The sequence below is a fragment of the Heterodontus francisci genome, chromosome 17, assembly GCF_036365525.1.
Source record: "Heterodontus francisci isolate sHetFra1 chromosome 17, sHetFra1.hap1, whole genome shotgun sequence".
NCBI classification, from domain to species: domain Eukaryota; kingdom Metazoa; phylum Chordata; class Chondrichthyes; order Heterodontiformes; family Heterodontidae; genus Heterodontus; species Heterodontus francisci.
This window is the reverse complement of record NC_090387.1, coordinates 64239400-64256349: the sequence shown is the minus strand read 5'-3', so window position 1 is coordinate 64256349 and position 16950 is coordinate 64239400. Positions and strand designations below refer to the sequence as shown.

The window sequence follows — 16950 nt, the reverse complement described above, 5'->3', positions numbered from 1 at the left end:
CAGATGGTGTTTGGTGAAATGAGTGAATGGGATGTTCGAATTTCTGAATGTTCCTTACACTGTTCACATTTGGTCGTTGCCTGGACATGTTGATGTTGTCCAAACTGGCTGGCACCTTCGTGGATGCTTCTTCTCCATTTTGGGCGGTCTCGGGCAAGAGATTCCCAAGAATCAGTGGAGATGTCACATTTTTTCAGGGAGGCTTTATGGACGTCCTTGTAGCATTTCCTCTGCCCTCCTGGTAGCCTCTTGCAGTGACGGAGCTCGGAGTAGAAAGCTCGTTTTGGGAGTCTTGTTCAGGCATGCGGACGGTGTGGCCCACCCAACATAACTGACTACCCATGGCCAATGTTTTTTTTTTCACTCATTCATGGGATGTGAGCATTTCTGGCCAGGCCAGCATTTATTGCCCATCCCTAATTGCCCTTGAGAAGGTGGTGGTGAGCTGCCTTCTTGAACCGCTGTAGTCCATGTGAGGTAGGTACACCCACATTGCTGGTAGGAAGGGAGTTCCAGGATTTTGACCCAGCAACAGTGAAGGAACGGCGATATAGTTTCAAGTCAGGATGGTGTGTGACTTGGAGAGGAACTTGCAGGTGATGGTGTTCCCATGCATTTGCTGCCCTTGTCCTTCTAGGTGGTAGAGGTCGCGGGTTTGGAAGGTGCTGTCAAAGGAGCCTTGGTGCATTGCTGCAGTGCATCTGGTAGATGGTACACACTGCTGCCACTGTGCGTCAGTGGTGGAGAGAGTGAATGTTTGTAGATGAGGTGCCAATCAAGCGGGCTGTTTTGTCCTGGATGGTGTCGAGCTTCTTGAGTGTTGTTGGAGCTGCACCCATCCAGGCAAGTGGAGAGTATTCCATCACACTCCTGACTTGTGCCTTGTAGATGGTGGACAGGCTTTGGGGAGTCAGGAGGTCAGTTACTCGCCACAGGATTCCTAGCCTTTGACCTGCTCTTGTAGCCACGGTATTTATATGGCTACTCCAGTTCAGTTTCTGGTCAATGGTAGCCCCTAGGATGTTGATAGTGGGGGATTCAGCAATGGTAATGCCATTGAATGTCAAGAGGAGATGGTTAGATTCTCTCTTGTTGGAGATGGTCATTGCCTAGCACTTGAATGGTGCGAATGTTACTTGCCACTTATCAGCCCAAGTTCGGATATTGTCCAGATCTTGCTGCATTTCTACACAGACTGCGTCAGTATCTGAGGAGTCACGAATGGTGCTGAACATTGTGCAATCATCAGTGAACATCCCCACTTCTGACCTCATGATTGAAGGAAGGTCATTGATGAAGCAGCTGAAGATGGTTGGGCCTAGGACACTACCCTGAGGAACTCCTGCAGTGATGTCCTGGAGCTCAGATGATTGACCTCCAACACCCACAACCATCTTCCTTTGCGCTAGGTATGACTCCAACCAGCAGAGGGTTTTCCCCCTGATTCCCATCAACCTTAGTTTTGCTAGGGCCCCTTGATGCCATACTCGGTCAAATGCTACCTTGATGTCAAGGGCAGTCACTCTCACTTCACCTCTTGAGTTCAGCTCTTTTGTCCATGTTTGAACCAAGGCTGTAATGAGGTCAGGAGCTGAGTGGCCCTGGTGGAACCCAAACTGAGCGTCACTGAGCAGGTTATTGCCAAGCAAGTGCTTTTTGATGGCACTGTTGATGACACCTTCCATCACATTACTGATGATTGAGAGTAGGCTGATGGGGCGGTAACTGGCCGGGTTGGACTTGTCATGCTTTTTGTGTACAGGAGATAGCTGGGCAATTTTCCACATTGCAGGGTAGATGCCAGTGTTGTAGCTGTACTAGAACAGCTTGGCTAGGGGCACGGCAAGTTCTGGAGCACAGGTCTTCAGTACTATTGCCGGAATATTGTCAGGGCCCATAGCCTTTGCAGTATCCAGTGTCTTCAGTCGTTTCTTGATATCACGCAGAGTGAATCGAATTGGCTGACGTCTGGCATCGGTGATGCTGGGGCCTTCAGGAGAAGGCTGAGATGGATCATCAACTCGGCACTTCTGGCTGAAGATTGTTGCAAATGCTTCAGCCTTATCTTTCGCACTGATGTGCTGGTCTCCCTCACCATTGAGGATGGGGATATTTGTGGAGCCACCTCCTCCAGTCAGTTGTTTAATTGTCCACCACCATTCACGGCTGGATGTGGCAGGACTGCAGAGCTTAGATCTGATCCGTTGGTTATGGGATCGCTTAGCTCTGTCTATCGCATGCTGCTTACACAGTTTGGCACGCAGATAGTCCTGTGTTGTAGCTTCACCAGATTGACACCTCATTTTGAGCTATGCCTGGTGCTGCTCCTGGCATGCCCTCCTGTACTCTCCATTGAACCAGGGTTGGTCTCCTGGCTTGATGGTAATGGTAGAGTGGGGGATATGCCGGACCATGAGGTTACAGATTGTGGTTGAGTACAATTCAGCTGCTGCTGATGGTCCACAGCGCCTCATGGATGCCCAGTTTTGCATTGCTAGATCTGTTCGAAATCTATCCCATTTAGCACGGTGGTAGTGCCACACAACACGATGGAGGGTATCCTCAATGTGTCTCAATACTGGGAATGTTGGCCATAGAGAGGACACTGATATCAGAGCACCTGTCCTGCCACTGAATTTACAGGATCCTGCGGAGGCACCGCTGGTGATATTTCTTCAGGGCGTTGAGATGTCTGCTGTACAGTGTCCATGTTTACGATGCATACAAGAGGGCAGGTAACACTGTGGTCCTGTAGACCACAAGCTTGGTGCCAGGTTTGAGGTCTTTGACGTCAAACACTCTTTTCCTAAAACGATCGAAGGTTGCGCTGGACACTGGAGGCGACGCTGAATTTCATCGTCGATGTCTGCTGTTGCTGAGAGGAGGCTCCCAAGGTATGAGAAGTGATCCACGTTGTCCAGTGGTTCGCCGTGGATCTTGATAGTTGGTGGGGGGGCGGGGGGAGGGGGGTGGTAGTGGGGGCATTGTCACGCTGTGGGAGCAGGCTGGTAGAGGACCTTTGTCTTCCAGATGTTTAGCTTAGGACCCATTCTTTCATATGCCTCCATGAATGCATCGACCTTGCATTGAAGCTCAGCCTCTGAGTGTGCGCAAGCATCGTCAGCGTACTACAGCTCAATGACAGGTTGGGATGACCTTGGTTCTGGACTGGAGGCGATGTAGGTTAAATAATTCGCTGCTTGTCCTGTAGAGTAGATCTACTCCAGCAGGGAGCTTCATGGAGATGAGATGGAGTGTTGCAGCGAGGAAGATGGAAAACAGCATTGGTGCGATGACACAACCTTGCTTGACCCCAGTTAGCACTTGGATTGGGTCAGTGGCAGATCTGTTAGTAAGGATTACAGCTTGCATGTCATCGTGGAGCAGGCAGAGGATGGTGATGAATTTTTCTGGGCAGCCAAATTTGAGGAGGATGTCCCATAATCCCTCCCTTTCCACATTCACTTTCCACATTCTAACCACTACCTAAGTAATGGATTTCCTCCAGAATTCTCTGTTGGATTTATTGGTGCCTATCTTACATTTATGGACTCCCTCATATGGAAACATTTTCTCTATGTAAACCCTATCAAATGCTTTTATAATCTTAAAGACTTTTATCGGGGCCTCTATAAGTAAGTCAAAGACCAAAGTGGTGAAAAGCTGAATTTAAGAGGATCAGAATGGAACTAGGGAAAATAAACTGGAAAAGTTTACTGACAAACATGTAAATAGAACAGCAGTGAGAAACATTTAAAATGATGATCAACAGAGTCCAGCAGATATATATCCCACTCAGAAAACAAGAGCAAACAAGCTACTAATGACACATCATGGATGAATAAAGAAATAAAGCACACACTAAATACATAGACAACAAAGGGAAGGGTGACAAAAAAGAATACAAAAGGGTTAGGAAAGCAGTCAAAAAACAATTAGGAAGCACAGAGAAACTGAAAAATTAAATTATCAAGAAATATAAAAAGAAATAGGTATTCTACAGACACATAAATAACAGAAGAAAAAATAGAATAGAGATAGGGACGTTCAGGCCTACATATGATAAACTTACAGGTAACAATAGTGAAATAGCAGAAATATTAAATAATTACTTTGCCTTGATATTTACCATGGAGACTAACTCAGTGGACATGACATTCGAATAGATCAAAAAAGATATAAAGACATTTAAGATGGAAAGAGGGGAAATAATTGATAAACTAATCAAACTTAGAGAGCATAAAACTGCTGGTTCGGATGGATTACAACCGTGCATATTTAAAAAAAAGTTAGGGAAGAGATAGCAGAGGAACTATTACGTATAGACATAAAAATTCATTCAAAAAGGGAACAATGCTCGAGGACTGGCAGTCAACTAATGTAAATCCTTTATATAAAAAGGGAGATAGAACAGGTCTATGAAACTATACAAAAGCAAACTACGGTGAATGCTGGAAATCTGAAATAAAAGCAGAAAAAACAGGAAATACTCAGCAGATCAGGCAGTATCTATAGAGAGAGGTACAAAGTTAACATTTCAAGTCGATGACCTTTCATCAGAACTAGGAAAAGTTAGAAGTGTAGTAGGTTTTAAGCAAGTGAAAGGAGGCAGAGTGGAAAAAGAACAAAAAAGGTCTGTGATAGGTGGAAGACAGGCGAGATCAAATGAGAAAAGAGTTGGTGGTGCAGGGCAAAGGAAGTGGTAATGGGACAAGTTAAGAAACAAAAGATGTGTCTAGAGGAGGCATGAATGGCAGAATGATGAACAGTTGCCATCCAAAAACAAAAACAAGAGAAAAATGAGAGTAAAACCAAAACATGCAAAGAAAAAGGAAATAAAATGGGTGCAGAGGTTATGGTCTGAAATTGTTGATCTCAATGTTGAGTCTAGAAGGCTGTAAAGTGACTAATCAAAAGATGAGGTGCTGTTCCACTGTAATATTACCTGTTTCTTTGGTATGTGAACTATTGTAAGATTCACGAGAAATCAAGTAATATTCGAAGAATATGTGGGTTTTTATCCTGAGTGGCGTGAAACAGGGCTGTGTTCTCGCATCTACACTGTTTGGGATCTTCTTCTCCCTGCTGCTCTCACATGCATTCAAGTCTTCAGAAGAAGGAATTTTCCTCCACACAAGATCAGGTGGCAGGTTGTTCAACGTTGCCCGTCTAAGAGTGAAGACCAAAGTACGGAAAGTCCTCATCAGGGAACTCCTCTTTGCTGACGATGCTGCATTAACATCTCACACTGAAGAGTGTCTGCAGAGACTCATCGACAGATTTGCGGCTGCCTGCACTGAATTTGGCCTAACCATCAGCCTCAAGAAAACGAACATCATGGGACAGGACGTCACAAATGCCCCATCCATAAATATCGGCCACCATACTCTGGAAATGGTTCAAGAGTTCACCTACCTAGGCTCAACTATTACCAGTAACCTGCCTCTCGATGCAGAAATCAACAAGCGCATGGGAAAGGCTTCCACTGCTATGTCCAGACTGGCCAAGAGAGTGTGGGAAAATGGCACACTGACACAGAACACAAAAGTCCAAGTGTATCAAGCCTGTGTCCTCAGTACCTTGCTCTACAGCAGCAAGGCCTGGACAACGTACATCAGCCAAGAGCGACGTCTCAATTCATTCCATCTTCGCTGCCTCCGGAGAATCCTTGGCATCAGGTGGCAGGACCGTATCTCCAACACAGAAGTCCTCGAGGCGGTCAACATCCCCAGCATATACACCCTACTAAGCCAGCGGCGCCTGAGATGGCTTGGCCATGTGAGCCGCATGGAAGATGGAAGGATCCCCAAGGACACATTGTACAGCGAGCTCGTTACTGGTATCAGACCCACCGGCCGTCCTTGTCTCCGCTTTAAAGACGTCTGCAAAAGCGACATGAAGTCCTGTGACATTGATCACAAGTCGTGGGAGTCAGTTGCCAGCGATCGCCAGAGCTGGCGGGCAACCATAAAGGTGGGGCTAAAGTGTGGCAAGTCGAAGAGACTTAGCAGTTGGCAGGAAAAAAAGTCAGAAGCGCAAGGAGAGAGCCAACTGTGTAACAGCCCTGTCAACCAATTTTATCTACAGCACCTGTGGAAGAGTCTGCCACTCTAGAATTGGCCTTTATAGCCACTCCAGGCGCTGCTTCACAAACCACTGACCACCTCCAGGCGCTTACCCATTGTCTCTCGAGACAAGGAGGCCAAAGAAAAAGAAAAAAAAACTGGAACATATATACACAACTACTACAGGAGCACACCTACACACTACTTACTCGTTCAGGCTACTCCCACAACTTTCTGGTCATGTTTGACATAACATCACTTCCTTCAGTGACTCTTCACTTACAGCCTCTTAAAGTGATCCCACAAAATCACGATTTTACGGTGAGCTTCATTGGAACAATGCAGGAGGCTAAGGACAAAGGTTAGCATGATAGCAAGGTGGAGAATTAAAATGGCAGGTGACCAGAAGCTCAGGGTCACACTTGCAGACTGAATGGAGGTGTTCCGCAGAGCAGTCACCCAATCTGCATTTGGTCTCCCCACTGTTGAGCAGACTGTATTGTGAGCAGCCAACACAGTATACTAAACTGAAAGAAGTTCTTGTAAATCGTTGTTTGAGGCCTTGGAAGCTGAGAAGGAGGAGATGAAAGAGCAGGTGTGGCATCTCCTGTGCTTGCATGGAAAGGTGCAATGGGAAGGGGAGGGGGTGTTGGGGGAGATTGAGGAGTGGACCAAGGTGTCGCAGAGGGAACGGTCCCTTCAAAATGCTGAAAGGGGAGGGATGGGAAGAAGTGTTTGGTGGTGGCATCACACTGGAAGGGACAGAAATGGCAGAGGATGATCTGGTGAATATGGAGGCTGGTGGGGTGGAAGGTGAGGACAAGGGGAACACTATCATTGTTCTGCAAGGGATGGGGAGGGTGAGAGCAGAAGTACAGGAAATGGGACTGACAGTCGAAGGCCCTGTCAACCATGGTTGAGGGGGGAATCCTCGGTTGAGGAAAAAGGAAGACATATCAGAAGCGCTGGCATGAAAGGTTGCATCATCAGATGCGACGGAGACAGAGAAACTTGGAGAATGGAATGGAATCATTACAGGAAGTAGGGTGTAGGGAATGTAGTCAATGGGCTTTTAAGTGAATATTCGTTGATAGTCTCTCCCCAGAAATGAGACAGACAAGTTGAGAAAGGGAAGGAAAGAGTCGGAAATGGACCATGTGAAGGTGAGAAGAAGAGTGGAAATTGGAAGCAAAGTTGATTAAATTTTCCAGTTCAGGGCAAGAGCAGGAAACAGCACCGATACAGTTTTCAATGTATTGGAAAAGGAGGTGAGGGAGGGGGCCAGAATAGGACTGGAACAAGGATGTTCCACATGGGTAAGTGTTCTTGGCCACTCACAGAGAAGCCATGTCACAACAAAGGAAGGAGAGGTCTCCCAGATTCAGCAATGCCACCCCGGACGCACTTTGCTGGGAGGGAGGCCATGTTTCCAGCTGGGGGCAAGAAGCCCTCCAGAATGACCTTGAGAAAGGAGTGGCAAGGGTAGCCAATGCCCACAGTGTAGCATCATAGACCTGGCAGCAGTGCCAACAAAATTTTAATGATCACACTTGGATGGTCAAAGTGAGTGAATGCATCTGCACCCCACATCTCACAACCACCACACCAGCCACCTCTGCTCAACGCATCACACCTCCATCACTCCCTAGCATCACACCCTGATACTCAGGACTCACTCCTAACATCCACAAAAAACTTCATCCACACACCCCTTTGAAGCATACCAGCTGTGCACACCTCTCACTGCCTCCACATACCTTCAGCTATAGCAGGCATCACCCAGGCACATTGTCAATGACATTCTGCCTTCTCTCTTGCAAGAGGTTGCACACAGCTGGAAGGAAAGGCAGAAGACCAAAGGAGGACCAGGACATATACATCGCCTCAGCAGCCTGTAGGAAAGATCCTTCAAATCATGGGCAGCAGTGCCGCAGAACAGTGGGATCTAGTGCAACAGAGGCATTCCTGGATGATGCTAAGTTTCTGTATTATGCATCTTCTTCACTAACTTCTAACCCTCATCCTGAAAGATGCCATAAAATGGAAACTGCAGATAGAGTGACCATGGACCTCCTGATTTCCTCCTGACTGCCCATCCCTTTCCCCTACCCTACCCTTATACTTTTGTGCTTCCAGATAGCCAGGAATTGTTGGCTGCTCACCCTCTGCAGAAGCAAGTCAAGGGGCAATAGGAGGGAAATGGACCATCACTTGATCTGACACTCACAGCCACCAACTCAGATACTGGCACAGTGCATACCTTAGTTGCTAGTCTATAGTAAGGATCTGCACTTCGTGAGTCACTGGGCATGAGTAGGCTGCAGCCAGTACAGGTGGATTGGTCGGCTCATGTGCGGACTACCCAGTGAGCGAGGTCGCACACCAGTTCTACTGCAGAGGACTCAAGATGAGGTCCTCATTAGGGCAGACTACAGAAGAAAGCTAATGAACATGCGTACCAAGATGCTTGTTGCATTGGCAGACCTGCCAGATAGCTTTTAGTCACTGGCTAGGAGCGTGGAAGAATCCGGCTCCACCGTGGCACAGGGCATCATACAGAGCTTGAAGTCCATTCTTTCCACATGGAAGTGGTGGGCACCTCCATGGCAGCATTGCCAGACCAATCCATGATGGAGCTTACCATCTGCTGGCCACTGTCTCAGCTTCCACTGCAGCACAGGCAGAGTCATGCCGATGTATCAGTGCTCTAGTGGAAGCTCAGAGGTCATGAGATACCCTGGCTGCTGGCATGTATGCTCAGGCTGCTGCCATCCAGTCTGTGTCTGCGACCATCCAGGACAAAAAGCTGCCATTGTGGATGCAGAACTCAGTGCTCGACGGGGCATGCAGGCTTTCACTATAGTCCAGCAATCTGCTCCACAGCTGAGAAGAAATGCTGAGGTGTCACCGGCACCATGGAGCACAAACCTGCTGTTCTCTCTCAGGATAACAGCACTTTTGCTCCCAGCACTGCCACTCCACCAGTGCCCCTGCTGGTACCTCTCAGCCAGCCAACCCAGACTGCGATCACACATGCCAAGATGTTGCAGTCTGAAGCTAGTCCCTCAAGACCCAGAGCTAATCAAGCGTGTCCTCCAAGGCCATCTGCAGTTTCCACCAGCGAAAGTTAGTAGCCATCCACCAGCATGCTGCAGCCACTCGGGTAGCACCGCATAGGAGTATTAGGGAACGCACAAAAGTGATTAGTTCTTTTTTGATATAGATGTATTGCTGGATAAAGCTGGTGTGAAGGTTATTGCTGTTGGCCTTTTTTCAGTGATGTAACCCAAATAAACCGTCATGGGACGTCTGAAATGGACATATTAGAAGGGGATGGTACGTCCATATGTGGGGGGGGGGGGGGGCGGGGGGTGGGGGGAGTTCAGTTCAGCTGAAGTGAAGACTCATTATGCAGTCCCTATTGCTCTGTCCAGTTGCTGCAGTTGGTCCATGTAGTCACCTCCCTTCCTCCTCCTTTTTCCCCTCTTCCTCTTCCTCCTTCCTGAGGTGGCTGCCAGATCCCAGGGAGTAGTAGCTGGGCCCTCATAATTGCAAGGTTGTGCAGAATGCAGCACAACACCACAAACATGGAGACCCTCTCAAGAGTGCTTTGCAGAGTTCCCCCTGAGCGATCTATGCAGCGAAACCTCTGCTTTAAACAAACTGATAGGTTGTTCCATGGTGTTATTATTATCCAGTAGGATCCATGGTTCTCATTGAAAGCCCTCTGACCTCGTGTAGTGGGATGATGGGAGAGGGTCATGAGCCATGTTTGGAGAGGGTATCCCTCGTCTCCGAGCAGCCATCCTATTGTCTGCCTTGGAAGCCCGAAGACGGTGGGCAGTGCACACTGTTGAAGGATGAAAGCATTGTACGTGGTTCCAGGATAGCGTGCATTCACTGACAAGCATTTCTTGGTGTGGGTGAACACCAACTGTACATTTACTGAGTGATAGCCCTTGCAGTTATGGTATTCCTCTCAGTTGATGTGGGAGGCCTGCAGGGTTCCATCTGTCTGTAGCATCAGGAAGCCTGCTATCCTGGCGAACCCGTACACCCTCTCCTCTTGATCTTACCCCCCTCAGGGGAACATTAGCAACATATTGCTAATGTCGGCAGTTGCCACCAGAAAGGAACCGGTTGCCAAAAGGGAAAGGATGACGGTGATCTTCACTGGCACTGGGAGAGCTAGCCTCATCCTGGTTTGAGGCTCTAGGTCTTCGTGAAGGTGGCGACACAACTCAGTCACTACCTCCTTAGTAAAGAGAAGCCTCCTGAGGCACAGCTCCTGGCTCATCCCAACGTCGGACTGGTGGTCCCAGAAGATGCTGTAGGGGTAGGGCCTGCCAAACAGAGCCCTCCTTCCCTTCTCTTGTCGCAGAGATTCCCCTCTCAGCCTTCTCTTCTGAATGTCCTGCTCTTGCTGCAGACCAAATGGCACTGCAACTACTGCCTCTATACCTATCAAAGGCTGTGTAATTCTCTCAGCCTTTCTGTGGTCGGCAGAAACCTCCAAACTCCTCCAGCAACTCAGAACAGTGCTTCCACCAAATTTTCCTGACCAGAAGTAGGTCAAAAGCACCTTAGCTGCAACTTGTTGAGTGGCCATTTAAATAGCCCCATAACAGGGCCCATCTTGCTTGCTAATACTTGTTGTTTTAGGAGTGAATAAGGAAGGCGTTCCCCATACATTCATTGAGCCATTTTACTATTTGTGTGTTGCATCAGCCCATCATGATCTCATCCTTTCAACCTCTTTAGGTGCATGCAGGGGACAACCTGCATACACCACTCCAGTCATCTGATGCCATGCAGCTCATGTAAGAACCATTGAGGGTAGTCAGGCAACTATTCAACAGACCAGAAGGTGCCTTGCAAGCCACAGTGAAAAGGATCCTACTGGATAATAATTACTTGGTGGGGATGCGGTAGGGAATATGGGATTAATGTAGGATTAGTATAAAATGGGTGGTTGTTGGTCAGCACAGACTTGGTGGGCCGAAGGGCCTGTTTCAGTGCTGTATCTCTCTATGACTCTATGACATGATTTGTTTTGCCGACTGTAAAGTAGAACTCATGAAATGTGCTGAAACTATAATTTCTTCAATTACAGTACTTTCAGAATCTATTAATAGTTGTGATTTTATTCAGAAATTCTATTGTAGCACTTGAAGTGTTTTAGACCTAGTACATTTAATAAGGGCAGTCTGATGTTTTTACTTTTGATAACTTAGGTGAAGGTCTAAGGGCTAAATCCCTGCATGGCTAGTGGGGTGGGTTACTCTCTCAGACTCCTTTTTCGTTGCGCTTCAATGGGAAAGTAATCACACTTATTTATTTAGAGATACAGCACTGAAACAGGCCCTTCGGCCCACCAAGTCTGTGCCGACCATCAACCACCCATTTATACTAATCCTACACTAATCCCATATTCCTACCACATCCCCACCTTCCCTATATTCCCCTACCACCTACCTATACTAGGGGCAATTTATAATGGCCAATTTACCTATCAACCTGCAAGTCTTTGGCATGTGGGAGGAAACCGGAGCACCTGGCGAAAACCCACCCGGTCACAGGGAGAACTTGCAAACTCCGCACAGGCAGTACCCAGAATTGAACCCGGGTCGCTGGAGCTGTGAGGCTGCGGTGCTAACCACTTGAATGACATAACCTATGCATTAATAAAGAAAACATTCAGTTTGGACTTTATGCATTGAGACTATAAATGCAACTTAAGCATTTTGGTAATATGGATCTAAACCACCCCCACCCCCGCTAACCCCCTTGCTTATCAAGAATCTATTTACCTCTGCCTGATCTGGGCTTTGATTTGTTGAAGGTTAGTAAATGGAACAGTTTTTTTCTGGGTGAGATTTTAACTCACTCAAAATCCATTCACTTCCACAGGGTTATGGTTCAGATTTACTTTGGATTTCACGAAACCTATTCACCTTAAATCAGTCTTTGTACCAAAACAGTCAAAATAATGCCAACATGTATAAGATATTACTTATGCAATCGTCTGTCTTTTATCCTAACATTCCTGTTTAATAAACTTTATTTCCTGACCTCCACTCCATCTACTGGACTCATTTACAAATAATACCTGTTGACCTCCACATTTCTGCGTCAGACAAGAGGCTTGGTCAACAATCATTGTCAGTTTGAAAACTATTTTTCATTTGGTGACTTTATGTTGGCCTTGCTTTATTTTGGATTTTGGGACACGCATTCATGAATTAGCTCTGGGCTAAATTGCCAGTCCAAGGGCTGAATTTTCCCGGTCCTGTGGAGAAGAGGGGGCCTGGAAAATAGAGGGGAGCAACACGGGACAACTCCAAGATGCATTCCCATTATCGGGGACGTTTCCCAGGGGCAGATTCAGAAGAGTATCGACTGCCCACACCACAGAGGAGGGCAGCCAATTAAAGTGATTGAGACCCCAATTAGGGGAGATTTTGCTGCCTACCCATTTTGTCACCGACTGAGCGGTCCTTTGCTGGGTGTGGAGGCTGCCAGCTCAATGGAGGCGCCTCCCTGTGGCAGGCTGGGCGGGGGGGGGGCTATCGAAGCCAGAGGCTCCATCCCCATTGACGTGGTCTCAAGCATAAAAGGCTGCGTTTGATCCTGATCCAGCGGAGAGATTTCCTCTCCATCCTGATGGACTTGCTGGCCTCAATCTTGTCAATTTCAGCACCACTGTGCAGCCCAGCAGCCTTACAGTCCCCAACCTCTCCCATTGGGGCTGCTGAGGCTCCAAAGTTGTCAGCCCTCTGATTGGGCTGGCGGCATGGAGAGTCTGCCTGCTATCTTCAGCTGGACGGTGAGCTCGGAGGTGACCAATTAGGAGGCTGCCTTCTGGAAGAATGTTGAGCCAGTCTTGCTGCCAGCAAGTGCGTGCTTGGGACCCCCATTTGGTCCCAAGGTCGGGGTCCCAAAGCCTGCAGGAAAATCCAGTCCCAACTGTCTGCCACCAGGGGAAGACAGCTACCTTTAGGAATGCAAATACCAGGGCACATTTCTGAGATGTCATTCTGCTGGAATCCAAATTAAAGCAAGGCCAACATAAAAGCAGCTGTTAATTCATTATCCCACCAACTGGTTCAAGAACAATATACCCAGTATATAATTTATCCATCTATAGGTGAAGTACCAGTTTTAAAATACACATAGTCTTCAGAAGAATATTAGGAATATTCCCACAATGTTCAGAATGAATTAGGTCTTTCTGACTTTTTGAAAGATTATGTGTGTTCCACTGAAGGCTTTGGGATATCTTTGAATTCAGTTACTGTCACTTTCTTGGCTGGTTAATTGTAATTGTTAACAATCACAGACTGACTCTCAGTTGGATTTTCCAGCCTGGCAAAGCTGGGTTTTGTCAGTTTTCTGACAGGATTCCCAACAGTATGACCTGTGATAGGAGAGGAATATGTCACAGATAACAGATAAATTGACATTGCCTTTATGGCTCTCTAAAAGGCTTCCGTTAAAATTCCACATACTTCTTCCAGATCAAAGATATCTTTACAGGAACTCGCATGGGTCCCAATTATGGTTGTCTTTTTGTACGATACATGGAACATTTTTTGTTCCAATCAAGCACAGACCTATTCCTGATTTCATTCCTTTGTTACAGAGATTATATGCCTATGTTGGTGCTACTTCCTATTCATGCTCTTGCTCTGATTTGGAGACGTTCATTGACTGTGATTTCCATTTTCATTAGACATAATTGTCATTATTCAGAAGTTACCTAAAACATTAACATATCTTTCTCTTTCAGGTGTTATCTAACCTGCTGTGCATTTTCTGTTTGTATATATAACAAATTCTAATTTGGGCTGATCAGCAAACTACACAGAAGGGAGCACCAGGGATCTATATTTCAAACTAAAACATAAATAATAAATTAACCTCTTCCAAACAACTACTAATTAATGACTAACTAATGAAACTGAGGGAATGCAGAGCTTTGAAATGTGTTTTTTGAATATGTAATTTTGTTAGAAGGTTGTTAATTACAGAGAAAACAACAGTTTTTTCTGTTCTTTTCTGCTTGCTTGCAAGTGTTTGAATTAAACTGACTTAAGAAAACGCAGTAATATCTGATTTGATCCAAAATGCCCTCATTTGGCTTTCAAAACCACTTTGCAGGTCTCCATAACTTGGTCCGGTTCCAAGTGAACATAAGCCCTTAGCAAAAAAAAAAACTGGGAAATTAACATCAAATCAGGATCTGATGTTATGGAAGTACAGTGTCCATATGGTGCAAAGATGTTATGATACATATTCAAATACAGAATAAGACAGCAACATAGGGAATGTTTCCAGAGTACACCTTAAAAGTGACACACACATACCTTTTCAATTAGCTCATTATAGTTTTTATCCAAAGCCTCAAAATCTCTTCTGGGAATCACGTCCCCATACTCCGCCTTCATTGCATTTAGCTCCACTTGCAATGCCTTGAGGTCTGCACGAGCCACCTTCAGTGCCAGCTTTAGCTTTACTGTGTCCTCAACTGCTTCAACTTTCAAAAAGAAAAAAAATACAATCTGCTTCAAGGAGATGGTCTTACTAGTGTAAGCAGATAGTTGTCATATTTAATACCTATCAAAATCATGCCAGTAGCATACATACTCAGATTGTAGAAGTACTTATTCAAACAATATTTGTAAGGCAGTAACTTGGAAACTACTGATCAGTATTTGCAGAAAAATACTGACCTCATTTATATGATATTTTTTCTACCTACTACTTAAACAGAGATGTTAACCAGCTTATTTCAAACAGGTAATTCTTACATTAAAATAGCTGATAAGCATTTCTTTGCTAATATTGCCAATTTCTAGGCTATTATCAGTAACATAATTTTCATTTTTGGTTGGGTCAAGCCAGCTCTATACTAGTGAATAAGTTGAAATGTACAATGGAATTTTACACTACAATATGCTTATTCTTACTAAATTGCACTGCAGATAGAACATTTCCATGAAATTACATTTTTTAAAGTTTGCAGTGGGTCAGTAAAGTGAATGTTTTAAAATTAATTTTATGGAATGTGGGTGCCACTGGCAAGGCCAACATTTGTTGCCCGTCTCTAATTGCCCTCGAGAAGGTGGTGGTGAGCCGCCTTCTTAAACCGCTGCAGTCCATCTGTTGCAGGGACACCCACAATGCTGTTAGGAAGGGAGTTCCAGGATTTTGATCCAACGACAGTGAAGTAACGGTGATATAGTTCCAAGTCAGGATGATGTGTGGCTCAGAGGGGAACTTGCAGATGATGGTGCTCCCACGCATCTGCTATCCTTGTCCTTCTAGGTGGAAGAGGTCACGGGATTGGAAGGTGCTGTCAACGGAGGCGTGATGAGTTGCTGCAGTGCATCTTGTATATGATACACAATGCTACCATTGTGCGTCGGTGGTGGAGGGAGTGAATGTTTAAGGTGGTGGATGGGGTGCTGGTGAAGTGGGCTGCTTTCTCCTGGATGGTGTTGAGCTGTTGAGCTTCCTGGATGTTGGAGCCACACTCATCCAGGCAAGTGGAGACTATTTGATCACACTCTTGACTTGTGCCTTGCAGATGGTGTACAGGCTTTGGAGAGTCAGGTGGTGGGTTACCCACTGCAGAATTCCCAGCCTCTCACCTGCTCTTGTAACCACAGTATTTATGTGGCTGCTCCAGTTCAGTTTCTGGTCAATGGCAACCCCCAGGATATTGATATTGGGGCATTCAGTGATAGTAATGCTGTTGAATGTCAAAGGGAGATGGTTAGATTCTCTCTTATCTCGTCATTGCCTGGCACTAATGTGGCACCAATGTTACTTGCCACTTAGCCCAGGCCTGAATGTTGTCCAGGTCCTGCTGCATATGGACACAGACTGCTTCATACCTGAGGAGTTGCAAATGGTACTGAACACCGTACAAACATCAGCGAACACAAAGCAAGAAAAAGATGGAACATGTTATATTAGTGAATTAATCAATAGACTGTAAAATTAATTATTTTATTTATTTAGAGATACAGCACTGAAACAGGCCCTTCGGCCCACCGAGTCTGTGCCGACCAACAACCACCCATTTGTACTAATCCTACATTAACCCCATATTCCCTACCACATCCCCACCATTCTCCTACCACCTACCTACACTAGGGGCAATTTACAATGGCCAATTTACCTAACAACCTGCAAGTCTTTGGCTGTGGGAGGAAACCGGAGCACCCGACGGAAACCCACGTGGTCACAGGGAGAACTTGCAAACTCCGCACAAGCAGTACCCAGAACTGAACCTGGGTCGCTGTAGCTGTGAGGCTGCGGTGCTAACTACTGCGCCGCCTTTCGTAACCCCTCTTTGCAAAAAGGGGGCAATCACTTGGCTGGGAGTGTACTACAACCCTTCAAATAGTCAGGGAGAGATAGAGGAGCAGATATGTAGGCAAATCTAATAGGGTAATAATAGTAGGGGATTTCAACTTCCCCAGTACTAACTGGGATAGTCTTAGTGCAAAAGGCTTAAAGGGGGCGGAATTCTTAAAGTGCATACAGGAGAGCTTTTTGAGCCAGCACGCAGAAAGTCCTACAAGAGAAGGGGCAGTACTGGACCTAATCCTAGGGAATGAAGCTGGACAAGTGGTAGAAGTGTCAGTGGGGGATCATTTTGGGGATAGTGACCATAACTCTAAGATTTAAGTAGTTATGGAAAAGGACAAAGATGGAACGGAAATAAAGGTATTGAATTGGGGGAAGGCCGATTTCAATATGACAAAACAGGATCTGGCCAAAGTGGACTGGGAACAGCTACTTATAGGGAAGTCTACATCAGACCAGTGGGAGTCATTCAAAAAGGAAATAGTGAGAGTTCAGGACCAACATGTTC

The 16950-nt window shown here is 46.1% G+C and overlaps 1 protein-coding gene across 1 annotated transcript in view; it reads right to left on the bottom strand.

The window, feature by feature from the left end:
- The window catches only part of tsnaxip1 (translin-associated factor X interacting protein 1), an 84896-nt gene that overhangs the window by 42661 nt on the left and 25285 nt on the right, over window positions 1-16950 (bottom strand). The window contains exon 8 of the mRNA XM_068049536.1: window positions 14432-14601. Within this exon, the coding sequence (XP_067905637.1) occupies window positions 14432-14601 (170 nt within the window). The remainder of the gene's footprint in view (window positions 1-14431; window positions 14602-16950) is intronic.